This window comes from Meles meles, chromosome 3, assembly GCF_922984935.1.
Source record: "Meles meles chromosome 3, mMelMel3.1 paternal haplotype, whole genome shotgun sequence".
In the NCBI taxonomy this organism is placed as follows: Eukaryota; Metazoa; Chordata; class Mammalia; order Carnivora; family Mustelidae; genus Meles; species Meles meles.
The window spans coordinates 157,534,861-157,562,315 of record NC_060068.1 but is presented as its reverse complement, the minus strand read 5'-3'; the positions used below and the strand labels follow the sequence as shown (position 1 = coordinate 157,562,315).

The window sequence follows — 27,455 nt, the reverse complement described above, 5'->3', positions numbered from 1 at the left end:
GTAATTGTTTTTGAATTGGCTGGTAAAATAAAAATAGGCCCATTCGATTCCATACACTGAGGCTTCTGCGTGAGAACCCTGGGGTCAGAGTGTTTATTTCCTTGTCAAAGTCTCATTGTATTTTCATGGCCCTTTGGAAAATCTCTCCGGCGCATTATAGATTAGCCGAAGCACGTATTAAGGGATGTCGGAGGAAAGGCGCTCTTCCCTGGATCATCAAAGCTTGGGTCTCGGGAAACCTGAACTGCTATTAGGAGAGCTCCATTCGCCGCTACAGAGGTCCCTGCGAAGGCCCCACAACTCGGCAGTCACTACAGGTCAGGCAGGGCAGAAGCCTTGGGAAACTCTGAGCTCTATCCCCGGATTCTTCAAAGCAACAGGGACTAAGGCTTGAACGCAGTCCCTCCCATTCGCTATGGTGGCCGGAAAGGTCCTTGACTAATGGGCAGAGTATGCGTGGAAGAAGGCGCAAACGGATTGAGGACTTCTAGGTTCAAGGAAGGGTTAAAACCTGTACCCGCGGATCCCTTTCCCAGACCGCCGCTCTCTGTTTCCCTACAGGGCTGTCACCCAACAAGCTTTTCCATTGGTTTAGAGACAGAAGGACCCGCCTTCCCCTGTTGTCGACTGGCTGCCTGTTCTTCCAACGGATTGGGAGGCGGGGTTTGGACGCTTTCCGATTGCATCAGCTGGTCCTTTCCGCGCCACGTGGCGCAAGCGCAGTGTTCCCGGGTCCCCAGCCCGCCTGTGACTGGTCTCCGCTCTCTTCTCTTCCAGAGCGTCACTTTTGTGTTCCGTCCTCCCTTCGTGGCTTCTGGATGTCGGAAGAGAAGGACAAGAGCCCTTCAGGGAAGATGGGAGGCGAGGAGAAGCCGGTGAGCGAACTGAGGGGGACCCGGAGGCAGGCTGGGGCTCTGCTTGGTGTCCACCGCGCCCAACCAGGCGGGAAGGAGGAAGCGGCCCGCGCCGTGTGGGTCGGAGGGACCCGAGAGGGACAGTGGAGCTCCTGGAGGAGTCAGAGCCTCTTTCGGGGAGAGATTGTCCATTTATAAAGTAGGGCGGGGCCTTGCATGTCATCTCTAGGTCCATCCTCTTTTTGCAGATGAAGAAACTGAGGTCCTGAGTGAGGGACTAGCTTAGAGCCAGACATCTAATTAGAAGCCGAAACAGAATTAGAATCTAGGACACGGGACTCCCAGAGTAATGCTTTTTACTCACTTTAGGCGGGAAGAACACTGCGGAACCTCATTTAATCCTAAAACCCCGCAGGAGTTCCCTTCACTTTAAGAAAAGGAAAACTGAGTCTCCGAGAACTGACCCAACTTACTCAGTTTGGGTGGTTTATAATAAGTGGTAGAGGCCGGGTGTCTTAGGCTACACACTTCCCTGCCTGGTGCTGTAGACAGTCCTTACCACATTCACACCTGCTGATCATTTCAGCCTTGCACTTTCACTTTGGTCTCATCTGCTCCTTAGGAACAACTCCCAGGTCACTTTCACACCACTAGAATGAGTTGTTTTGTTTTGTTTTGTTTTGTTTTGTTTTGTTTTGTTTTTTAAGTGATCAGCAAATGTCAGGTATTCATTCTGCCAGGCACTGCTGGAAGATGAAGGTAAGCAGGTGAAAAGGACCTAGTGCGTGATATCAAAGACTTCACAGCCTGGTGTGTGAGACAGGAAAAAAAATCATTGTGCAGTGTGATCAACTGTGTGGGATTACAGAAAGAGAGAGCACCTAACTCTGCTTGGGCACATCTCGTTTGACTTCACTTAGGAAGTATGAGTCTTAAGTTCACCAGGTAAACCAGGCATGGCAATGCTTCCCAGGTAAAGGTAGCAAGGGTAGTAAAAAGGGACACCCAGGAATTGTCGTTAAGTTGCTTGCAAGGGATCAGCCTGAAGAGGGAGCCACAGTTCTTAGAAGGATTTCAGGAGATAGACACTTGAAATTGTGTTCTACAGGTGAAAGTTTTTAAATAGGAAAATGATAAGTGTGGATTGTAGTTTTAATTAAAGATCATTCAGGCATTGGGATGAAAGGTGTGTTGGAAAGAGGTGAGGCCACAAGCAGGAGGCTGTTGCAGTAGTCCAAGTGAGAAGTGGTGATGTCACAAGCTAAAACAGCCACAGCCCTAACTCTCTGGAAGGATAAATCGCATAGAAGCAACACTTTTCTCATCAGTAGAATAAAGGTGTCCTCTAACTCGGGAATAGAATGGGGGAAATGCATATTTGCACATTCTAAACTGCATAAATGAAATTTAAGGTGATAAATGGTGCCTATCCATAGAGTTTTCTCCATTTATATTTTTCACTTAAAAATGGTATCTTTATTGTTTTGTAACTTGTTTACTTTTTTTACTTAATAGTCCGTAGTCGACAACTTTCCATATCCTCAGATATTATGTTATGCCATTCTTAATTGGAGGTGATGTAGAGCTAACAAATACATGATATCTCTGCAATACCTAGTACTTACTGAGTGCTCACTGTGGGTCTGGTACTATATTATGCATTACATGCATTAACTCAGCTTTTTCAATCCTTACAATAACTATGAATTAGGTTCTGTTATCCTCATTATACAGATGAGGAAACAGGCAAAGAACAAATAAATACCTTGCTCAAACCCAATATTCAGTAACCAATACGTATAGCTCTGGTGCTGTCTTACCTCCTGTCCCCTGCTTAGTAATGAGTCAGGGACAGATACTGAATCAAACTAGTGGACTTCAGGACATACCTAAAGACCTGTCCCAGTCCCTGGAGTTGAATTTGATTACACTACACTCTGTATAGGTACTTTTCCTTCAAATGCTAAATATCCCTGAGGAGGGTAATTCTGTAGCTTCCCTTCACAGTCCCAACTGTGTTCCAACTTTTGGATTGAAATTTTAGATTGCATGTACATAAATACATGAAGCGTAAACTCAGATTTTTTTTTCTGTTTTTGTTGGGAATAGAGAATAGTTGCCCAACATCTTCCTTATTGTTGTAGTAAAGATGGACTGGAGCTCAGGGTTCTAGAGTAACCTGTTTTAAAGTCCTGGCCCTACTACTTACTAGCTGTATACAAATAAGCAAAATACTTTATTCTCCTTGGGCCCTTATTCTCATTTGTAAAGAAAGAGGCATTTAGACCACAGAAAAACCTTTCTGTTAATTTTCTCCTTTCTTTTCCAGTACTCCTATTCATTTGCCAAATATCCATATGACTAAAACCAATAACATATAATCTGAAAAGTAGAAGTATCTCATTGTTTTTCCATTTTAAACCTGCACACACCTGCAGTTCGGTTTCATCCCTCTTACTAGAGATACTTGACTAGTTGCATTATTTCTACAGTAGAGCAAAGGCATATAGAGAATCTTATAACTTTATTGGTTAGTACTTATTGATTAGAATAGGCTTAAGTTATGTTCATTATTTATCTACTGACTATAAATGAATCTGAAAAGTTTGTGAAATCCGGAATCCCAGAGCAGGAAAAGGTTTAGCTCAGCTTGAAATTAGAATTCATATTTTTAAATTTAGTTTATTTTTTAAATTATACAAGTAATACATTTCAAAATGTCCAACTGTTAAGCGGGTAAATAAATAGTGGAATATTATTTGGCAATAAAAAAAGAATGAAGTACTGATGTGTGTAACATGAGTGATCTTGAAATCATGCTGAGTGAAAGAAATCAGCCAAAAAGACCATATATTATATGCTTCCATTTATATGAAGTGCCGGGAATAGGCAAATATATAGAAACAGTGGATTAGTGGTTGCCAGGGGCTGGGGAGAAGAGAAAATGGAGTGGCTGCTAATGGGGACAGTGTTTCCTTTTGGGGTGATGAAAATGTTTTAAAACTGAACTTGGTGATAGTTGAGTGAATACATTAAAAACCATTGAGTTGTATACTTTATATAGGTGAATTGTATGGTGTAGGAAAATATCTCAATAAAACTGTCAGGAAAAAAATCAAAGACCACAGACATAGAAAACTATAATAAAGCCCCCCCCCTTCTTATTCCCAGTTCTACCCTCAAAACTCCTTCGCTGCTGATGATCATTTTCCTCCTTAGAGTGGACCGCTGTCAGCACCTGGATGGGTATCTTTCCTGTGAAAGAGATGTGTGAACCTAGAATGTGGGAACCTAGAAAAATCATCTAGCTTTTCTGGATTTAATTGTATATGTAAAATAGGAATGATAATAATGTCAATCTCACAGGGTTGCTGAGAACTAGATGCAGATTGTTTGTGGGGAAACTTTGTACATTGTAAAGCTTTGTAGTACAATTTGCTTGAGGATGTTTCTGTCTGAGCAGTGAAGTAGGGTGTTCATTTCTGTGAAGATACTTTTCACTGTATCCTATAATGCATGTCAGGGTTTCTTGACCTTGTGGACTGGATAATTCTGTGTTTGGGGAGGCTGACCTGTGCATTGTGGGATGTTTAATAACATCCCTGGCCTCTTCCCACTGTATGCCAGTTGCTCCCCCCAGTTGTGACAGCCAGTGTCAACTGACAATGCCAGGTATCCGCTAGGGGGCAAAATTTCTTCTGGTTGACAACCACCAGTATAGACCAACGCTACACTGGTTGCCTTTTTACACAGGATTTACTGCTTTAAAACTTCTATGACTTCATGTACTTCTAATTATTCCTTATGGAAACCCCATAACCCCATAACCCAAGTGTTTGCTTCTATGTAAGCCCTCGTCTGTCTTAATTGACATGATTTCCTAAAACAATCTGTTTTAGTCAGCCTGGTTTTGTCATTCTCTCTCTCTCATTTTTTTCTCATTCTCTCTTTCAACATTTCCATCAGTTTATTTCCTCCATTCTCAAAATCCAGCCTGTTAAAATCTTCATCCATTAAAGTTAGTTGTCCTAACTTACTTAACATCTAATCATAATGCTGTGGCTGTGTTCTTTCCTCCTCTGGGAGTTTCTCACATGTGTGTACCTTAGTTTCCCTGGAGAGATTAAGTTTGCACATTGTAGGGATTGGGCTTTTCTTAGGGTTTAACAAAAACCTATGAGCACAGTCTCTCAGTAGTACTTGTAGAGTGGTTGGATATATATTAGATTCAGTTTTTTTTTTCCTGCAAATACTATTACTGAATAAATTGCATGCCTTTTTGTGACCATATACTGAGTATATGTCCAGGCAAACGTGAAGTGAGAATCACAGGACAAGCAAAATAAACGAAATTTGAGGACTTGACTATTATCAAGTAACTCCTTTCTACTTTATTAAGACGTGCTTATTGCAAGTTGTTAATTTGTCTTTGTCAATGGTGAAATTTTCTAGTCTTTTGAAATCACATTACTCACCCCCCCCCTTTTTTAAATACATGCTCAAATAATATCCTCAGAACTTTTCTGGGTGCAGCATGAATGGGTGTCAGATTAGAGTAGGGTATAAAATCTTATTTCTTCTTTGCTTATGTAGGTAGGTGCCGGGGAGGAGAAGCGAAAGGATGGAGGCAAGAAGAAGAACAAAGAAGGATCTGGAGATGGAGGTCGAGCAGAGGTGAGTGTTTCAGAGCCCTGTTGTCAAAGATTGACAGGTGGCAGGTCTCACACTTAATCTGTGTAAGATTGTAAATGGTTTACAAGGCAGTAGGTGGAAAACTCTGGGAAAAGAATTAGGAAAGGAAAGTCTGAGCGGGGGAAAAAATTCGCAGCTATTTATTATTGAAAAAGGAAAAGAATATTGAAGTAGGATTGAAAGATAATCTGTGGGATAAGATATAAAAATCAGAGAAAAAAAGCTGGAAAGAAGGGGATTTGGTAATTGCTCAGTTGCCAGCTTGGATGCCAGCTGTCTGATCATTTCATTCAATAAGATACTAAGAGGTAGAGACTTGATGTTTAAGTTTACACTGAATGCAACAGATGCCAAAGAGGGCCCAATTCCTTGACCCGTCACACTGTTTCCACGAGGACTTGCCACTAGGGTTTGGTTTTGAGGCCTCGCCATTGTAAAGAAAATGCTTACAGTTCCTCGAGCTCGCACTGAGTGTAGGTGGCATTTCAAAAGTCAGCCTAGAATCAACCTGGTTTCTGGGTATTCTGCTTATGAGGCAGTTAAGCTCGTCTTCCCACTTTATTTTTGAAGTTGAACTGCTGTGAACCATGTTTCAGTTTTCGCTTTAGTCATTGCATTTTATTAGAGACTCCTTAGAAAACTACCAGGATGTAGAAGCACAAAGGAGCAGGTGTTCTAGAAGTGTTCTGTAGGACAGTAAACCGGCTTTACAGAGCTGCTCTTACTAATGCCGCGTCGCTCAAGCTGAAGGGTCAGTTGGTAGGTGATCAAGAACTAAGTGTTGCTTGCAGCCCCACCCAACCATTTCTCTTAGGTTTTGTTCATTATAGTCCGCTGTAATGGGGGAAGTTGTTGGTTGTGAATTTTTAAATTTGCAAGTAAATAGAAAAATACGTATGTTTCCTCATCTGTTTTTCATGTTTTCAGTACAGTGGTACGTGTTAATTCCGTCACAGCTTGAGAATTAGCCTGCAAAGAGGGAACAAAAGGTGCAATTAAAGGACCCTTCTGAAGAGAATATATTGAGTACAAAATGTGGCCATATGTTCCTTAAATGATCTGTCTGGAAAAAAGTTCATAGTGAGCGGTCCAAGACCTTTCCTCCTCCTCTGTGCTCCCATCACTTATATACTTGTCTTACTTCCCTTCCAGGGGCAAGGTGCAAGTGTTATCCTTCTCTTTGAATTTGGAGAAAATTTTCCTTGAATGGGAGCCCTTAAGTCAAATAAATTTATAGTTGGTTAGTTAAGAATTGTAAGTGAACTTATAGTCTGACCAGCTACACAGACCGTTCCTTGAACAAGATTGAAACAAAATGGAAAAGCCATTTTATTTCTAGTACTATTTATAACTGTATGTGTCATTTAGATAGAAAAAACCTTCAGAGGACGTCTTAAAAGGAAAAAAATCACCTTATGCAAATAGCAAATGGTAATAATTGTCCATTTAAGATACTGACAGCCCACATGTCTATTGTTACTTATATTTTTTGTTTTTTAAAAAATTCTTATAGCAAAAATTATAAGAAAACAGCTTTTAATTCCTTTTCTTACCTTAATTTTAGGACAAGATTTAGCTGTGCTTCATGATTTGGGCAATCCATTTGCCATATTGCATTAGTAATCAGAATTTTTGTATTGTCAGTTTTTATTATTTCTTTCTTTTTTCTAAAGAGGAAAGCAAGTATTTACTAATCATTTATTTCCTCATTTCTTGTCTTGCAGTTAAATCCTTGGCCTGAATATATTAACACACGTCTTGAGATGTATAATAAACTAAAAGCAGAACACGATTCCATTCTGGCTGAGAAGGCAGAAAAAGATAGCAAGCCGATTAAAGTCATTCTGCCTGATGGTAAACAGGTCAATGCAGAATCCTGGAAAACTACACCATATCAAATTGCTTGTGGAATTAGGTAAAAGTTACACCTGTCTTGACCTTCTGTTGTTTGTAACTAAACTCTTTTTTTTTTATTATCTTGTTAAGTTTTATCTTCATAATATTTTTATGTTACTGTTTGTGTTCTTAATGTTTAATTTATATTATTTGGGATTTTAAAAAATCAAAATGCTGTGGAGCTCTATACTCAGGATTCAAAGTTAAGGGGCGCCTGGGTGGCTCAGTCTGTTAAGCATCTGCCTTCGGCTCAGGTCATGATCACAGGGTCCTGGGATCGAGCCCTGCGTCTGGTCGTCCTTCTCCCTCTGCCTACCACTCCCCCTGCTTGTGTGGACCTGTGCACTCTCTCTCTTTCTCTCTCCATCAAATAAATAAAATCTTTAAAAAAAAAAAAGATTCAAAATTAATTTTTGAGAGAGTCCACTTTGGTTCTTATGTTACAAAGGATTTTATATTATTAATTCTTCTACTTCGTAAATATCACAAAACCAAGTAGAGTGTTTCACCTATTTTGACTTAAATATCTGTTTTGAAGTTAAAAATGAAAGTAGAACATCTCACATGGGGCAGTTAAGAAGCTGCTATATGACACATGAAAACAATGTACTATTTTTATAAATCCAAAGGAACATGTCTGATCTTAAAACTTGGGTTGGGAAGAAATAACAGAATTAGATGCAAACTTTGTAGTACAGTTCAAGCTTTCTAACTCTGATATGATTGGGATGAATCGTTGTTTATAGGAAATGATACAGATGGGAAAGCATGAATTGATGCACCTGTCTCATACCAGGTGTGGGCAAACTGTGATCATAGCCTACTTTTGTACAGCCCAGGAGCAAGCATGGTTCTTAAATGGTTTGAAAAAGAACAAGAAAACTAAGATGTGAGAGATACCATGTGTGGCCCAGTCTGAATATTTAGCTCTTTACAGAAAAATCTCGCCAAATTCTTTCTTGAACATTCTAATTTAAGACACATAATATATATTTATTCACTATATCCTTCACCCTATGTATGTAATTACTTCTATTTTTATTAATTCATTATATGTTGATTTCAACCACCTGCCATCACCATGTAATTGTTAAAAATGGTTGATTATCATCAGTTTCATACTGTTGAACCTAAGGCCTAAAAGAAAAGAGAAAACAGAAAGAGGTTTGGGAACCAACCTAGCCAATTAGTGGTAAGTCCGTGATCATGATGCAGCTGGTGAGTGTAGAAGCAGTTGGCCTATGAGCCATGAGTCTTTATTGTGCTATGGACACTAGTTAGTACCTCTGTTAATTTGACCATTGCTTCTACCTAAAGTACTTCTATCTTACTCCAGAGGAAGTACGAAGAAAATTGTAATATTAAGTAGATTTCCATGTGAGATCATAAATAACTGGATAGACCTCTAAATATAAGTTCAGCCTTTCATTTTAGAGGTAACTAATAGCCTGAATTACACAGCTCTTCCTCCCTTGTTGAACATTGAGATTGTAGCTGTGTAATTCAGGCTCCTATTAGTCCAGGAACTTTTTCTCTACATTCTACAATGTTGTCCTCCAGATTACATTGTAATTTTATCAAGTAACCAATTAGAAAATATTTTTTTTTTGAGAGCTGCAATATTTTACATAAGGCGAACTGATCTGCAAATGAGGGTGCGTTATGACATTTTTACAAAAGTCCAGAATAAATTCTTGGCTGTTGTGTGCAAAATTGTAGCATGAGTAACAGACTGTTGAAATGTTTGGATAATCAGTTGTGGATACAAAAGGGAAGAAAAAAGAAGGCGTGCTCCATTTGCTTCAAAAGGTTTTTCTTTGAAGTTTTGTTTGTTTTAAATCTGAAAGTTTAAATACTTTATCCTTTCTTTGGAAAATTGAAAAAGATGATCTAATATGTTCTGTGCATATCTACATTTTCAAAATAACTGCTGTTTACATCTCAATGCACTATTTTGGGCCCTGAGATAAAAGCCATTTTCTCCCAAAGAATATAGAGACTGTTAGTCACCTTTTGGTCAATTCTTTAATCTTCTGAAAACTTTTACACCGATATGATAAAATGCATTTCTCTCTGCCAGATCTATGTATGTGTTATGAAATGTGTATATTGTTTTCATTTTACTGGCTTTGTGTGATCTCAGAAAGAAAGAAAACATTGGACGTAATCTGTGGGAAATTCAGTGAATTTGAAAATGGGATAGGAATTTATAGTTTGCTTTCTCAAGGGGGGAGGTTGGATGTACTTAGTTGTACTTATACAGAGTAAGGAGGGAACCATCCAGCCCTACAAGTCTTGCCAACTGAAGCTTTCAGGTGGTGGGTTTATTTAAGACTAACAATACAAAGGCTGCAAACTTCTCCTTCACAGTGTGGAGTGTTGTCTGCTTGTGTCTAAGCTATGACAGACTGCCACTTCTCTGGCTGCCCATTCAGACCTATCATCTGATTAATCTTACTCAATTCTCTAGCCACGCAGCTTCCTGAACTTTTCTTAACCCACATCTCCCTTGTCTAGAGTGCTGTCTCCTCTCCTTTTCTTCCTGTGCAGGCCCTGATTGTTCAGCCCCTCATTACTTTATTCTCAAAGCTTGTCACACTAATCTGACTTCTGCTGCATTCCAATCCTCAGAATTCCTGTGGGTCTTCCACTTGATGTGGTCTGATTGTGTGGTCTTAATTGCTTGGTGATAGTTTATATTGTATACCCTGTGCTGTGTGTGTGTAGATGACTTTTAAAATCCATATTATAAACAAGTTTTATTAAATAGTCCTGTATTTACCTATGTACTTGTTAGAAATCATACCATCTTAGGCATTTACAGAATTTATTCCACCTCACAGAAAAGAGCTATTACAGATTTCAAGCAGGAGAAAGAGGAGATGAGTTACTTAGTAGCCCCTCTTTTTCTTTTTTGGAGTCTAAATAGCTTAGTTTTGTGGAAAACTTTATTTGGAGAGATGAAAAGATTAATCAAACCGCTGAAAATTGTTTATCACAGTTGTGTCTGCTTAAATAAGAGGCATTAAATGTAAAATAATAGTGTTCTGGATTTTGGGGATCCTCTAGTTATACTTGGGTACAGTTTAGGAGTTTGTTATTTTTTTCCATTTTATTTCAGAAAGCTATAATACATATAAATAATATATGTAGTCTTAATACAGAATATATATAGTGCTTATTTTCCTGTTCTTATTCTCACATTAATTGTTTGACTACAGAAGATTCTTTTTTACATTCTTTTGTGTATATATATATATATGCTTGTGTGTATATTTTTTTAGTCAAGGCCTGGCTGACAACACTGTGATCGCTAAAGTGAATCAAGTTGTCTGGGACCTAGACCGTCCTCTCGAGGAAGATTGTACCTTGGAGCTTCTCAAATTTGAGGATGAGGAGGCTCAAGCAGTAAGTTTTTATTTAGTAGTCACTGAATTTCAAGATAAAGATTCACATTTCCAGTCTCTTCCTGCTCCCACTGTCAGTGGGTTTAGAGTTTACTGGTATTATCATATTTGAAATCTTCATTATATCTTTCATTTAGGAAAGCAGCAAAAAAGAGCATGCCTTGTGTATTTAAGAAGTGAACTTGAGGGATGCCTGGGTGGTTCAGTTGGTTAAGCCACTGCCTTCGGCTCAGGTCATGATTCTGGGGTCCTGGGATCGAGTCCTGCATCGGGCTCCTTGCTTGGCAGGATGCCTGCTTCCTCCTCTCTCTCTGCCTGCCTCTTTGCCTGCTTGTGTGTACTCTCTCTCTCTGACAAATAAATAAAATCTTTAAAAAAAAAGAAAAAAAGTGAACTTGAATAGATTTATTTTCATTACTGGATACTTCAGTGAGGAAAATGTTCTGGGATTTTTATTAAAAATTGGCAAAGCAAATAAAAATTCCTTTACCCTTAAGCAGTATGTATAGATTTACAAATAAAATTGAACACATCTTTAAACTACTGTCCCTATTGAATAATTAATTTCCATATTTTCCTCATCTTAAAATGCAAATCTGCTTGAAAGCACTATAAAAATCAGCCTGCACTTAATGGCAAGGTTTTCTTCTTATTTCTCCGGGATGGTATACCATATAAAGGAAAATAAAATATTTTGTTTTATTATGACAGTTTACTTAAATATGTGTTGTGGTTTTCAGATGTATTCTGCATTCCTTAAGTTTTTTATGAAAATTTAAAAAAATCATTTCAGTACCTTCCAAATCTTAAAAATATAGCTTTTGATATATTCTGACTCATCGGACCACCTTAAAAACCAAGTACAAATGACCCCTAAACAATATGAGTTTGAACTGTGCAGGTCTACTAATACACAGATTGTTTTTCTATAAATAAATGTAAGTATTGTTTGATAAAATAGATGTATTTTCCATATGTTTTGCTTAATAACTTTTTTTCTTCAGCTTACTTTATTGTAACAATATGGTATATAACATGTATATACCCTGCAAAATATGTGTCAGTTGACTATGTTATCACTAAGGCTTCGGGTCAGTAGTAGGATGCTAGTAGTTAGGTTTTTGGAAAGTTATGAGTTATACTAACGGTTTTTTTTTGTTTTTTAAGATTTTATTTATTTATTTGACAGAGAGAGATCACAAGTAGGCAGAGGCAGGCACAGAGAGAGGAGGAAGCAGGCTCCCTGCTAAGCAGAGAGCCTGATGTGGGGCTCAGTCCCAGGACCCTGGGATCATGACCTGAGCTGAAGGCAGAGGCTTTAACCCACTGAGCCACTGCCCCTATATATCTCTTTTTTAAGGCAGCCATATTAATTTACAGCATATATGCTCAAACTCAGACCATCCCATTTTTCTTCACGTTTTCAGGTATATTGGCATTCAAGCGCTCACATAATGGGTGAAGCCATGGAAAGAGTCTATGGCGGATGTTTATGTTATGGCCCACCAATAGAAAATGGGTTCTATTATGACATGTACCTTGAAGAAGGGTAAGTTATGTAACTGAATAAAAAATAAGTTTGGAATTACTCAGAGTCCATACATTATTTTTAAAGAGCTCTCAGTAAGGAAGGAATATTAATTAGCTTACTGCTTAATAGTCACCAAGTGTTTCCCCTACCAAAACTTGAAGTGTTGTAACTTATGAAGTACTCGTAACTTACAAGAGCTCTGTTGTAGATCAGTGGAGGTAGAGCTCTAAGGGATGTTGGGAAATAAAATGAGGCCATTCATAGCGGTGGTGGAGGGAGGGTTCATTAGTGAGAACAGTCTCCACGATGACCAAGGTAGAAGCCACTGAAAATATAAAATACAAAAATAATAATAATACCTAGTTTAAAATTCTAATATATGACGTAAGGGTCTATTTTTTTATATTAAAACTCTTCACGTTTTCTTAAAGAACTATTCCACCAAGGTCCTAGGTGAGTAGAATAGAGTGGAAAGAGATTAATTATACTTCCTCTTCCTTCAGGGGTGTGTCCAGCAATGATTTCTCTTCTTTGGAGACTTTATGTAAAAAAATCATTAAAGAAAAGCAAGCTTTTGAAAGGCTGGAAGTAAAGAAAGAAACTTTGCTGGAAATGTTTAAGGTAAACTGAGCTGTAACATATGGCCTCCACTTCTGTATTCGTCTGTAATGTTACTTGAAGTTGTCACACTGGGGTTTAGTGTATTAAGTTGAAGCATGTTCTTTAGAAAAACGTAAGTGTTTTTAAAACATGAAGTATCGACATATTTATTTTCCTGCTTCAATAAGATGTATTTTGAGTTATAGTTCAGCTGTAGTATTTAGAGATAAAAATGAAACAAGATGGGATTGGGAGGGAGACAAACCATAAATGACTCTTAATCTCACAAAACAAACTGGGGGTTGCTGGGGGGAGGTGGGATTGGGAGAGGGGGTGCGGGCTATGGACATTGGGGAGGGGAGGCGAACCATAAGAGACTATGGACTCTGAAAAACAACCTGAGGGTTTTGAAGGGTCAGGGGTGGGAGGTTGGGGGAACAGGTGGTGGGTGATGGGGAGGGCACGTTTTGCATGGAGCACTGGGTGTTGTGCAAAAAGAATGAATACTGTTACGCTGAAAAAAAAATAAATAAATAAAAAGGGAAAAAAAAAAAAAAAAAAAAATTAAAGGAGGGTTTTTAAACAAACAATTTTCCTATTTTTAGTACAATAAGTTCAAGTGCCGGATACTGAATGAAAAAGTGACTACTCCAACTACCACAGTCTATAGGTGAGAATGTCAAATGTCATTAAATGTAACTAAAAGGTATATATGTCTTTTTAAGTCCTTTTTAAAATTTCCTTTCTTTTTATCTCTAGGTGTGGCCCTTTAATAGACCTCTGTCGGGGTCCTCATGTCAGACATACTGGCAAAATTAAGACTTTGAAAATACACAAAGTAAGCAATGTAACTTTAGAGACGGTATAAATGTACTTTTCTAGTATAGGTTATGCGTTTCAACTTCTCTTGGTTTCTCTTTCTGCCTGTTTTTCTATTGCAAACTTAGGAATGGATTTTTTCCTCATCCTATTAATTGCTCAATGTCACTAGTCTTTTTTAACTGAAAGTCTGAAATGGTGACTGACTCATCATTCATCACCGGAGCACACGGGGATGGAGCTTTAGGGAATTCCCAAAACTCACACAGTCATGGTTCTAAGAGCTCTGAAACTCACTATTAGTATGTGCTTTTGCCCTTTGTGTGAAGTAATAATTACTTTATTTGTGCTTTTTAACCAAACTAGTCCTGCCGGTTTTTGCCAGTTCATAAATATTTTACGAGTGATTATTCAGTTGCACTTTGAATTATAAAACTAAACTGGGCCATTTCAAGATTTTTTGTTGTTGTTGGTTTACTTTGCATTTTTGCTTAATCATCTTGTGGCTTGCATCTCATGTTCATGGGGTTGTGCTTTGAGTGGGTAGTTGAGAGGGAGGTCTTTTTCTTATGACGACTGCTATGAATTTGACTCATAGACCAGTATAAGAAATAACATGTAGTTCAAAGTAAGTGAGATATTAACAAATTTGAATATTGTTTCATGGTTAATCTTTGTTTTCAGAATTCCTCCACATATTGGGAAGGCAAAGCAGATATGGAGACTCTCCAGAGAATTTATGGCATTTCATTCCCAGATCCTAAAATGTTGAAAGAATGGGAGAAGTTCCAAGAGGAAGCTAAAAACCGAGATCATAGGAAAATTGGGAGGGTATGTTAAAAAAGAATAATAGCGTTTCTAGACTGAATTTTCTTTATTTTTATTTGTAACTCAGTTGTATTAAGTACTAGGAATTTCCTCTTAAAAAGATGCTGTGGCTTTCTAGTAGTTATTCTGCTATATTCTGTATAATCCATAAATTACTTACTGATTATCTTATTATTATCTTACTGTTTACTGTCCACATTACCTTTCTATGATGTACTCAGTACCACCCAGAGACTCATTTTAACTACTACTTTGAGAACAAATACGGTGACCTAGTTCACAGTAAAAGAAGCATAGCAGTGTTTCATAGAGTTGAGAGAGAGATAACCTTGGACATTCCTGGTTTCACTGACTTAAAGACATGGAAACTGATTTCCCTTAAAATTAATCTACTTGTTGCCCAAGGTGACACAGTAAGTCACCAGGGGATACCGTTGTGTCATTTTCTTTATCCTTCTACCCCTTAAAGTTTTCTAAACTAGAAATTAGTTTTGATAAAAACATGACATTTCTAAAATTGTGTTCACTGTGTGCCATCTCCTACCCTGCTTTCTTGGTGGCCTGAAATAAGTTCCAGTGGTAAGGAAGTACCAACAATTGGTGGGGCCCCTCCCGGAGAATTCTGGGTATTTGTTGGGGGAGTGATCGGCAAGAAGGCTGGAGGTTATGCTGCTTTCACCAAAACCCAGAGTCAGGCAGCTTCATCAGCATCTTCCCATTGATTATCGCTATCATTTTCCTGGTCTCCTTCCTGCTGCTCTTACTCTGAAAAAGAAACAATATTCACATCCCAGAGCTTTGGAGAATTAAAACTATGAGAGCTCCCACTATGGATAATTGAAAAGAACTAAGACCCCTGCTCCAGGTCATTCTTGGGTAAACTTGACTGGATTCAGGAATGTAGCAGGCAGAGAATGTACTTCATGCTAAGTTGTAAATCAACTGCAATTCTATACTATTGAATTGCACCAGAAATGTTACGTTTTCTTTGATTCGGGAACGGCATACATTAGAATACGAGATATCATGGTCATATTCTGAACTCAGGAACACTGACGTTTATGTTGATGTTATGTGCATATAGAAACGTTCTTTTGCTTTTCTTTTACTTAGGACCAAGAACTGTATTTCTTTCATGAACTCAGCCCTGGAAGCTGCTTTTTCCTGCCGAAGGGAGCATACATTTATAATACACTTATTGAATTCATCAGGGTAAACCATATTCATTATTTCCTCCTATAAATTTGGAATATAAGTTGATGATATTAAATAAGGTCTGCTAAAAGGAAAAGATAATTTTCTATTTGAGAAGAAACATTTAAAAGAGTGAAAATGCAATTGTGAATTTTCACAAAATGTTTTAAAAATCCTTCCTCCTGGGGCACCTGAGTGGCTATCCATTAAGCGCCTGGACTCTTGATCTAAGCTCAGGTCTTAATCCTCAGGGTCATGAATTCGAGCCCCACATCGGGCACCTACTTAAAAAACAAAACAAAACAAAAACCCAAAATTCCTTCCTCCTAATACATGACTTTGTCCTTTTACATGGGTATGTACTCAATAGAGAAGCTGGTAAACCTCGTTACATTGCTTTTTTATTCTTTATAAAACACAAAGTCTTTCAGGCTTACTCAGTTTTGTAGGGAATAATACCACTGCCATCTGCATACTCACCACCTGATTCACCACAGGTGGGCAGTGGGCTATACTTGCTTCAGATTTTTTATTTAAGTAAGGTAATACATATAGCGTAAAGGAAAAAAGCTCCCTTTTAGGACCCCTTTTATTCATTTCCCTCCTTTACTAGAAGAAACTACTATTTAAAGTTAGCATATATTCATGTTATTTTATATCTACCCCATACATACGTACCCTAAATCATTTATATGTTCCTGGAGTTCAGATTTACATACATGAAGTCTCATCGTGTATCAGTCTCCATAATGCAAAAAATCATAATATTTTTAAAATCCTGCATATTTTCACTTGTTATTCTAGTCTTTAACTACCCACACTAGGCCCGTTCCTTATTGGTGGACACTGATGTGATTTCTCATATTACTGATTATACAGTAGTAGTGTTGTTTTGATAGGCCTTCTTATGTATGTGTGCAGGAGTTTCCTCTTTGGTATGTACCTCCAAGTGGAATTTCTGGATTATAATATGTGTGCTTCTTGAATTTCCCTAGATAGTATAAAATTGCTTTTTAAATTTTACTCCCACCACAAGTATGACGTTCTCTGTTCCCTGCATGTGTATCATGTGCGTTTTCTAACAGAGTGAATATAGGAAACGAGGATTCCAGGAGGTGGTCACCCCAAACATCTACAACAGCCGACTCTGGATGACGTCAGGCCACTGGCAGCACTACAGCGACAACATGTTCTCCTTTGAGGTGGAGAAGGAGCTGTTTGCCCTGAAACCCATGAACTGCCCCGGACACTGGTATTTCGCAGCTTTGAGTTTCTAGCAGAGATTTTCCTTTACTGCAGTTGGTCCTGGATTACTCTCCCTCCTTTGAAAAAATTTTGCTTAAAAATCAGAAGAATATTTAAATGCAGCATTATTGTGATATTAAAACATCTTTCATGCACAGATAGATCCTCAGATATGTAGATATCCAAGAACAGTTGTGGGGTGATAGCAGCGAACAGGCAGAGTATAAAACAGAGAGACTGAATGTGGGTGTAGCAAATTCTCTAGATGTTTGTTTGTTTGTTTGTTTTCTTTTTCTTAAACATGTTCTTTTCAAACCTTGTAAATGAATCGACGTCGTTGGGAGGTCTACCTTGCTTTGCAGTTATTTTACTTTCTATACTTGAAAGTTAGCTGAAGAGTGACTTCAGGGGAAGACTAGGGAGAGCTGTGGCTCTGGTCGCTCGGTGTCTGCAGCTCCCAGCGGCAAGGCCTCGGAGGTGACCGAGAGGACTGTCTGTAAGGGAACTGGGTTGTAAGTCAGGGAGCCAGCTAGGTTTGTTCTTAGTTTCCCCAGATTCTCTAAAGTTGCTGAAACACCTTCAGCCAGACAAGAACTGAAGCAGTTTTGAGAGTGACAAGAAAGCAGTCTTTAGTTTCCAGTATATTAAATGATTGGTATGGAGCTGAGATTTTTTTTTAAAATATGAGCATTAAAGGCAGTCCTCAAATTAATGGAACTATTGAGCACAAGGATTTAACTCCAGACCCATGGGAATCGGTTTTTATCTTCTCTTAATTGTGGATGGTTGTATTATAATGTATTTGCTCTTTTATTCATGCAAGTACGTACATTCTGGTATGAACTCCAGAATTTGAGAAATGTTGCTTGTAAGAAAAGCAGTTTTATGCTTGTGAAATTAAGTATCAGTGGGCTTCAATTTTTTTTCTTCAGCCTTATGTTTGATCATCGGCCGAGATCCTGGCGGGAGTTGCCCCTGCGGATAGCTGATTTTGGGGTACTTCATAGGAATGAGTTGTCAGGAGCGCTTACAGGACTTACACGGGTACGAAGATTCCAGCAAGATGATGCTCACATATTCTGTGCCATGGAGCAGGTATTATGAAATTCTGTGGGATTAAAATAATTGAAAGAATTGTGAATAAAGTCAAGGAAAGTTACCACTTATCTTTTTTTTTTTTTTTAATTTAAAGATTGAGGATGAAATAAAAGGTTGTTTGGATTTTCTACGTACGGTATATAGCGTATTTGGATTTTCTTTTAAATTGAACCTGTCTACCCGTCCAGAAAAATTCCTTGGAGATGTTGAAGTATGGAATCAAGCTGAGAAAGTAAGTTTTGTTTTTCAGCGTACTTGAATACTATTTGACGGAAATGAGCTTGTTTCAAGAAACCCAAGCCTCTTTAAATGGCTAAAAGCAAGAGAAAATTGAAATGGTTCCTAGGCTTGAGCAAGCTAGTTTTTTAATATATGATTTTAGATTATAAATGGTTGATATTTTTTCAGTCATCAAGCTGTAATTTACAGAAGGGGGAATTGGGGGAAGGTGGTCCAAACATAAAAATTCCAGTCATGAGAACAGCAGGTACCAGGGACATGATATGCATCATTATGCCTGTAGTGAACACTGCTGTGTGGTCCACAGGAAGGGTGGTCAGAGAGTAAATTCTGGGAGTTCTCGTCACAGGGAGATGTGTTCTTTTTTCTTCTCTTTTCTTTTTATTGTGGCTCTATGAGAAAATGGATGTTCACTGAATCTAACATGATAATCATTGTACACTAGATGTAAATTAAACTGTCGGGTTGCACTTCTTGAACCTATACAGTGATGTGTGTCGGTTACTTCTCAGAAAAGGGGTTTTGTATGTGAGTGTGGTTCGGTGGACAAAATTCTAACACAGGGCACAGGGACTCATGAAAGTAACTACTGTAGTTTTAGATCAGGCTGGAAGAAGGGAAGTTGCAGATGAACAAAATAAAAATCATTTTTTTTTTATCCTTAGCAACTTGAAAACAGTCTGAATGAATTTGGTGAGAAGTGGGAGCTAAATCCTGGAGATGGAGCTTTTTATGGTCCAAAGGTCAGTATGAAAGTATATTTGGGTAATGTGATTTTTATTTTGGGGCGAAGACCTACTTTAAGTTAAGAAAGAAAGAAAGAAAGAAAGCAAGCAAGCAAGCGAGAAAGCGAGAAAGAAAGCCGGCCAGTCCTGTTATAACTACTGAGTTCAGTAGTTATAACTTTCGGCTTTAATATAGACAGCAACTTAAAATAACCCAATATTTACTGTTTAGATTGATATACAGATTAAAGATGCGATTGGTCGGTACCACCAGTGTGCAACAATCCAGCTGGATTTTCAGTTGCCCATCAGATTTAATCTCACTTTTGTAAGGTGAGTTTCTGGTGTCCCCTCTGAGTATTCGTCTTTAGGGGAATATAAAGGGATATGTAAAGTAAAACAATTTTTTTTTTTTTCCCTATGTAGCCATGATGGTGATGATAAGAAAAGGCCAGTGATTGTCCATAGAGCCATCTTGGGGTCAGTGGAAAGAATGATTGCAATCCTCACTGAAAACTTTGGCGGCAAATGGTAATTTTCGTCATTGTTTTTGTCCAGACAATGTAAATTGACTAGAAGAAATGTCTGATGTACAGTTTAGTTATGCAGTAAAAAAGGAGAATGATCTGATTGGTCTCTTCTAATTAATGACAAGTGTTCACTAAAGAATCATAATTTAAACCATAATTTTTGCTTTAAGAATAATTATTAGTGATTTTATTTATTCAGTACTTGATTTGTTTGAATGTTATATAATACTTCCTAATTAGGAGTTATTATACACTAAGAAGCACATTTGTTATTTTGGGATTAGTATGGTTTTGAGGTTTTTGTCTGAGTAAACAAGAGTAGGTTTCGGGCTCACCTTTTTGAGTATTGCTGATCATAATAAGCAACTATTTGGACATCCTTTAGAAGCCAATGACTATTTTAATTGAAAGTACAGACTCCAAACTGATCAATACTTTTTGTCTTGTTTCTACAACATTATGCTTTTGCTGGCAGGAAATGAGCCTGTGAGTTCCATTTTATTTTTAAGCAGTTTTGTTTGGGCGCACAATTTGTCGAGGCAGTTGAAAGCCACACAAAGTTATAAAACACCCATTTTTTAGCGTCTGCGTATTGATTATATTGATGCAAAACTTGTAAAATGTAAATCTGTTTTATCTTACATGTTATAGTCATTTCAGTTTTATTTCTGATTTGGTTAGTTCAGTCTTTAAGGAGAGTTTGTCACACTTGTCGCTGACGTGAGATCATCTCTTTTTAGTTCTGTTTCACAAAACCGAATCGAATATAGGAAACATTCTCTCCATGGTTTCTAGAGAATAGGATGATCCTCAGCTGGTTGCACTGTCAAACCTGTGATAGGTGGGAAAAAGCCTGTTGTGATAGAATTTAGTGCCTTATCCCTGCTGTAATAAAACAACTGAAACTAGAGGAGTGATGAAGAGAAACACTAGACCTAATGTCTGCAGCACAGGGAGGATTTGACACCTGAAGTACTCTACAGGTAGAATTACAAATGCTCAGTTTTTTTAAAAAAAGTAAAAACATAGGAGAACATAGGGTGATCAGACTTGCAAGACTCCCGGATGTAAACAGGGCGCTACAGGTGACCGTCTGCCTTTCCAAAAAAAAAAAAAAAAAGATGTGAAAACACTCAAATACCATCACCAGTTATTATCAGTTACAATTTCCTGAATCCTGCAGCATGGATTTTGAATGACTGAAGGCACGGTCTGGTCCAAGTGCCCCGTGAAGAGTAGTTACTAAGAGAATGTTGAACAGTGACTTATTAAATGTATTCTTTGTTAGCCCTGCTGGCCCCTGGTGCATGATGTTCTGTTTCCCTGAGAGGCTGAAATATCAGGCATAGCCCCTGTTCTCGATGTGCTTTGCCATCTGCCTAGTAAATCAAACCTTAGTTACGGATTTTCTTGCTTTAAGGTTTCCTCTCTGCCCCTCAATCTCCTCCCTTTAGTCTTTATTGGATATAAGGGGCAGGGGGAGAGTGTTTTGAATGTGGCCCTTGTATATTTCAGGAAAAGATACTGACAAGTAAACTAAGAAATGTGCCGTCCTTGTTTAGGAAAGGGTCCCAATCCACATTAAATATTTTTCATTTCTTCTGAAGGCCCTTCTGGCTGTCTCCTCGTCAGGTAATGGTAGTTCCAGTGGGACCAACATGTGATGAATATGCCCAAAAGGTAATCCTTAAATACAGCTTTTCTTTCAATTTACTGTTTGTCACTTGGCTTTTTAAATCTCATTATGATTTCATATCCTTGGTAGATCAAGCCACTTGTGGTATAAAGAAATGTTACTATTTCTGAATAGATTACATTACCTCTTTTATACTTTTCCTGCATGTTTCATGATCAGAAGATGTAATTTGGATAGTGTTTTATATACTGTTGTATATTTAGTGTTTAGTATGAGGAAATAGTGAATGCTATATATTTCATATATGCAGTATATGTAATTTCAGATGCATAATGCAATTTAAGTCGCTCTTTGACTCAAAGAATAATTTTTCTTCATATTTGTAATGTATATTTCTTCAATTATTTGTAAATTTTTTCTAGGTTAATGGTGTGCCAGACCCATGTTTTGCCTTACCCACCAAAAAACTTACCTTACTGATAGATTTGTAAATGTCCATTCATCTTAAAGACTAGAACAGTTTTTTCTGTTATAGGGACAATTCCATACCAAGGCATTTCAAATCATTAGAAGTTGTGTTATAAAGAAGCATTTATAATTTTTTTTTTTTTTGTAATTGCAAGCTAAAGGTAATAAATTGACTGGTTAAAACAGATCTAAATATCAGAGAACAATATTGTAACCTCACAACCGTCATGTTTCTGCGTCATCAGAAAAAATTACACCCAGGTCTTAACTGTCTTTAAAAAATTCATGAACATTAGACCACCTGAAAAGCAAACAATTCAGACATACTATATTTCTGTTACTGCAACAATAGTTTTAGTTATAAACAATAAAAATCAGTTATGTCCAACAATAGTTTTAGCTATAGATGATAAAAATCAGTTATGTCCCATGGTTAATTGATTATACTTTCTCTTATTTGCATTATGAAAGCTCACATGATAGGAGAAAGGTCTATAATTAAATAACTCATTTCTCAATTGTTGACAATACTGACTTCTCCCACTCCATCAGTGGTGGGGTGGCATTTGGAATTGTGCAAGCGTGGGGTTTTTGGTTATGTTGAGTGGACAGGGTTGAGGGAGCACTACTACTGTTACTTACTGACGAGAAACCAGAGGTACTGAACAGCCTGTGACTATCATCCCACTTCCCCGAGTAGTACAGCTCATGTGCGTGTGAAGGCCCATGTTAAGAAACTAAAACACTGGTGTTTTATTCTTTAAAATAGCTTACAGTCAAAAATATAGTCCTGTCTCCTGGCACTCTTAATAAACTGTGTAAGGACCCTTCTGAAATTTGTGTACTTAACAAAAATCCCTATTAGTTAATGATCATGTAGAAATAACAGCCTAGTAATGAAGTAAAAATGGTTTATTCAAATCTTGTGTCCTGTTAGTGGTAATTGGTTATCAGGTAGATGGAAACTTTAATATAGTTTAATTTAATTTACAAATAGTAAATTGTTGAGTTTCTATAGAAAGGAAAAATACTGAAAACATTGTTTACTATTTAATGTACAAAAACTGAAGATGGTTAAGTGGAACTGGTATTTTTTATAGGAGAAATAAAGGGCATGAAATAATAATCTGTAATGTAAATTGCCAACTTTAGATTCCTGGAAGTTTTTTTCAGGAAATTCCAATTTGATCTTTGCCTCTGGTTCCTTAAGACGGAATCTTAAGAAGGTTTCTTTTTGGGGCGACTGGGTGGCTCAGTCAGTTAAGCATCTGACTCTTGATTTTGGCTCAGGGCATGATCTCTGGTTCATCAGATCGAGCCCCATGTCTAAGATTCTGTCTCTCCCTTTCCCTCTGTCCCACCAGCCCCCACCCCCACTTGCACACTCTCGTAAGGAAAAAAAAAAAAAAAAAAAACTTTCTTTTAATCAAAAAGGAAGTACCTGGGGTGCCTGGTTGGCTCAGTGGGTTAAGCCTCTGCCTTCAGCTCAGGTCATGGTCCTGGGATCAAACCCCACATCAGGCTCTCTTCTCAGCAGGGAGCCTGCTTCCCCCTCTCTCTTACCTGCTTCTTTGCCTACTTGCGATCTCTCTCTCTGTGTCAAATAAATAAAATCTTAAAAGAAAAAAAAAAAGGAAGTACCTGTTCAGAAAGAAAAAAAATACTTTTTAGTATTTCTCAAACTTGTTCTCTTTTATTTTACATAAATTATTCTTGTAGAGTTCTGTTTTTTTGTTTTTTTTTTTTCTTGTAGAGTTCTTTTTAGCTTAGGTCATATATACAAGGTTATTATTAAAGAAACAGTGTTAAAAGCAATTTATATGGTGGTTTGTATTCCACTTTCTAGAAACAAAAGAAGCTATTAAGATGATTTGGGCCTATTGTTTGTGCTGTCAACAATTTCTTTTAAAATGTTGCACACACCAAGTGACAGCAGTGACTGAATTCCTCTTCCCACCTTGCTGCCTGTTTGAGAGATTAGAGACACTACATTCTGTGTTAGACTGGATATCCATCATTATGTGTTAATATGGAGACTAATAAGCAATTTATTTCTTGGCAACCATTAAGTGAATTTATGTTTGCTAAGGGATTTTTTTTTCTTTTGTAAAGAGAGCTGATTAAAGTTAGCTGATTCCCTGAGTTCTGATTTTTATGGATTTTTCTAAAACAATTACCTCTCAAGAGCAAAATATATCATTTTAATTTTTGAAAATGTAGTCCTAAGTCACAAATTAATAATATATGCTTCAATGTATCTACTAGCACTCCTTTTTAAATATTTGCGTGACTTTCCAAATCATACGTTAAATAAAATCGTTCAAGATCAAAATATAATTCTTATTTTAAATCTGAAGAGTTCTGTATCTGTTTAAATAGGTACGGCAACAATTCCATGATGCTAAATTCATGGCGGACATTGATCTGGATCCAGGCTGTACGTTAAATAAGAAGATCAGAAACGCACAGTTAGCACAATATAACTTCATCCTAGGTAAGAAAGGAAACTTACCAAAGAAAACCTGCCAAACCTTAGGAAGACACTGAAATCTTGAGACTTAAGAGAATTGTGGTTGATAGTTTAATTCCCTCTAATCCAGATTCTTACACTATGAAGTTTTTTCATTTGGTATAACAAAAGGAAATTTTGGTGTAAAGAAGAATGCTCTTTAAAAGTTTGTATAAAAATCTTCTTTCCTTTATCTCCTGTTCCTTTATATGGTAAGTTTTTATTAAGTTGGCTGGATTAAGTGACTCAGTAACTACAGTGGTTTGAAGCGTTGTAAAGTGATCTGTTTTTTTAAATGAAAAAATTCTTAAATTGGTCGCCTAGCTATACATAGTCACCTAAACATTTTATTTTATTTTTTTCTTAAATAGATTTTATTTTTTAGAACACTTTAAGTTCATAGCAAAATTAAGCAGAAAGCACAAAGTTCCTTGTGTACCTCTTGCCCAAAACCGACACAGCCCACCTCACTGCCAACATCCTGCACTAAACTGTATACATCTTACAAAGTCCACGGTTCACATAGGTGCTCGCTGTTGGTTTTGTCCATTCTATGGCTTTAGCCAAATATATAATGACGTGTCCACCATTATGGTTTCGCTGTCCCCACCAGGTCCTCTGTGCTCCACATACAAAACACTCTCTTCCTAACCACAGATGACCACTGAGGGTTTTGTTGTTGTTGTTTTGTTTGTTTGTTTTACTAATTCCATGGTTTTGCCTTTTCCAGAACATCATATGTTTGGAATCATACAGTATGTAGCCTTTCTAGACTGGCTTCTTTCAGTGAATGATAGGCATTTAAGTAAAATTCCTGCATGTCTTTTCATGACTTGATAGCTCATTTGAACGTTTTAAAAAATCAAAAGCTACATGGTGGCTTTTAGGTCCTAGGATCATTTCTGTCCAAATGTTCGAGAAGAAGCCTTCCACCTAATAAAGCTTTATGTCTTTTGTTTTAGTTATCGGGGAAAAAGAGAAAGCCAGCAGCACCGTTAATATCCGCACAAGAGATAATAAGGTCCATGGAGAGCGCACGATTGCTGAGACCATCGAGCGGCTACAGCAGCTCAAGCAGTCCCGCAGCAAACAGGCAGAAGAAGAATTTTAATGAAGAACTTGACCCAGATTGGCTCGTGGGAAAGGATGAACAATGTTTCTGAAATACTAATTTTGTACTCTAGAAAACATCAATTTATACCGAATTTGGAGTAGTTCAGTGGAGTCTGCATGGGTGGCTGCAGGATCAACCTATTTTGTGTCCTAGACAGGTGTTAGATAACGTGTATTTGAAGGAGATAATTAAAAGATATTAAATGATTTTGTTAAATAAACACTGGAACCCTGGAAATAAAACATGAGGAATGCTTTAATATAATGTGGGACAATGTTTTTTATAAGTTTAATGAGGTTGGAAAACACAAATTTTCAGATTTGATTAAAGTAAAAGACCAGAATTGGATTATGTTGTAAAAATAAAAACTTAAATTCATGCAAGTTTCAATGCTCTGTCCTTCGCATATATATACACCCGCCTGGAACAAATTGTGTGATTCAGTGTTTATCTGTAATATTTTCTAATATGTCCGTTGGGAGGGAATGCTGTTCTCAGAGTGGGGGATGGGCTGGGTGCCTGCTTCTCGGACTTAGGAGATCTAAGTCCGACATCTTTTCAGATGTCAACAGTTAGAACAAACTATGGATCTAATACAGAGTAGGTTTGCACAAGGTTTTAAGGTGAAGATGAGTTTTTAAAGAAATAAAAGGGCTGGGAGACTGCTCTGCACCATAGTGTCTGGTTATACAAATTCCCTATCCTCTCATAAGGAATAATTTTTGAATTTTCTATCAGTAAGTGATGATTGGGAGAGCGCCACAAAATAAGGAGTTCCGTGTTTGAACATGTATTAATTCCTCTTTAATACAGTCCTCTGGAAAAGGCAACAGCATGTCAGTTCTCTAATAACCCCAAAAGTTGGTTTGACAGGGTCACTTCAAAATGAAGTCACTTTGCATAGATTAATCCTCACTTTATTAAAGGAGATAAGACCTCTAATCATAGGGGTTTTTTAAAGAACTTTATAATTAAGCCTTGCTAATAAACGTCTTAAGACTTAGCTTTTGACAGGTTTGTAATGAACTTCTTTATGTATCTTGAGAAAAACTAATTATATATTTGAAACAACTTTGGTTTCCTAATTCATGACACCAAAATTTTGGATTCATTTGAAAACCATGTATTTGATTTTTGTTTCTTTATAGTTCATAGTATCTTAATTTGAATTTTTCTTCAGTTTGAAAAAATTTGTATCATAGAATCATTTTAAATGGCTTCCATAACGGTCCAAAAACCAACTTCGGTTTAACTAGATTTCTTTTGGTACTTATTTCACACAAAGCAACAAATGGGTTATATAGTGGTTTCTTGAAATGTTTAGAGAAGCTTTATAAACTTCTCAGAACTTAAGATACAAAAGTAAAATAAACTCATAGGTTAGTAGGACTGAGAATCAAAGAATCCATTTGTAACTGACAACCTTAGTCTTAGTCCTCAGTCCTCTGTTCTAGTGGAAACATTAAGGCACAACTGTCTAAGAGCTCTTGGAACTGGGGGCTTATCCCATCAAAGCTCTTAAGTCTAGTTCTTCCATTGTGTTTTGGTTTGGGGTTTTTGGGGTTTTGTTTTTGTGCAGAGACGGTTCTATTCACTGTTTTATCCACCTGTTCTATTCTGGTATTTGACTTGAAGAATTGAAAGAGCTGAATTGCTCAACTTTGATCAGACATCTCGTCTAGAATTCTGTGGTCTCGGTCATCAAATATACAGGAATAATTTTAGAGCAGTACAGCACAGTTGCAACCACCGTGTGACTAAATCTGTAAAAACCCAATTCTGTGAAGTAAAATAGGTTCCAAAACCAAAATACATTGCAAAATGTGTAAAACAGGTGCACCCCAACCAAAAGCTGCGAAGACAGGAGTCCTGAGGCAGGTTGGGGAGGTGGAGGCAAGGGTAAAGGGTAAAGGACCGAGAGTGGGGGCTGAGTTCTTAGGAACCTTCTGCTGCCCCATGAGTCACCTGGCCTCACTTCACCTTTACTACAGCGAGGGACATAAAAGGCTTACCAAGAAACCAGCCTCTTATCCTTTTGACCCTCACCTATTCCCACTACCCCAGACAAC

General features: G+C 37.6%; 1 protein-coding gene across 1 annotated transcript; it reads left to right on the top strand.

Annotated features, from left to right (window-relative positions):
• Positions 1-704: 704 nt before the first annotated feature.
• TARS1 (threonyl-tRNA synthetase 1) lies at positions 705-25,764 on the top strand. Its single transcript, XM_046000526.1, has 19 exons — positions 705-875; positions 5,448-5,528; positions 7,271-7,461; positions 10,727-10,850; positions 12,277-12,398; positions 12,884-13,001; positions 13,586-13,650; positions 13,740-13,818; positions 14,484-14,630; positions 15,741-15,839; positions 16,907-17,073; positions 17,999-18,161; positions 18,259-18,396; positions 19,070-19,147; positions 19,362-19,462; positions 19,556-19,660; positions 21,267-21,339; positions 24,143-24,257; positions 25,235-25,764. The coding sequence occupies exons 1-19, from the start codon at positions 819-821 to the stop codon at positions 25,381-25,383; spliced, it is 2,172 nt and encodes a 723-aa protein (XP_045856482.1). The 5' UTR covers positions 705-818; the 3' UTR covers positions 25,384-25,764.
• Positions 25,765-27,455: the final 1,691 nt, after the last annotated feature.

What these genes read in the sequence shown, in the direction of transcription:
- TARS1 (XM_046000526.1), top strand. Translation starts at nt 819, where the DNA reads ATGTCGGAAGAGAAGGACAAGAGCCCTTCAGGGAAGATGGGAGGCGAG. An exon ending in ATCATAGGAAAATTGGGAGG is followed by an intron (nt 14,631 to 15,740) that starts GTATGTTAAAAA and finishes TCTTTTACTTAG; the next exon opens with GACCAAGAACTGTATTTCTT. An exon ending in TTTAATCTCACTTTTGTAAG is followed by an intron (nt 19,463 to 19,555) that starts GTGAGTTTCTGG and finishes TTCCCTATGTAG; the next exon opens with CCATGATGGTGATGATAAGA.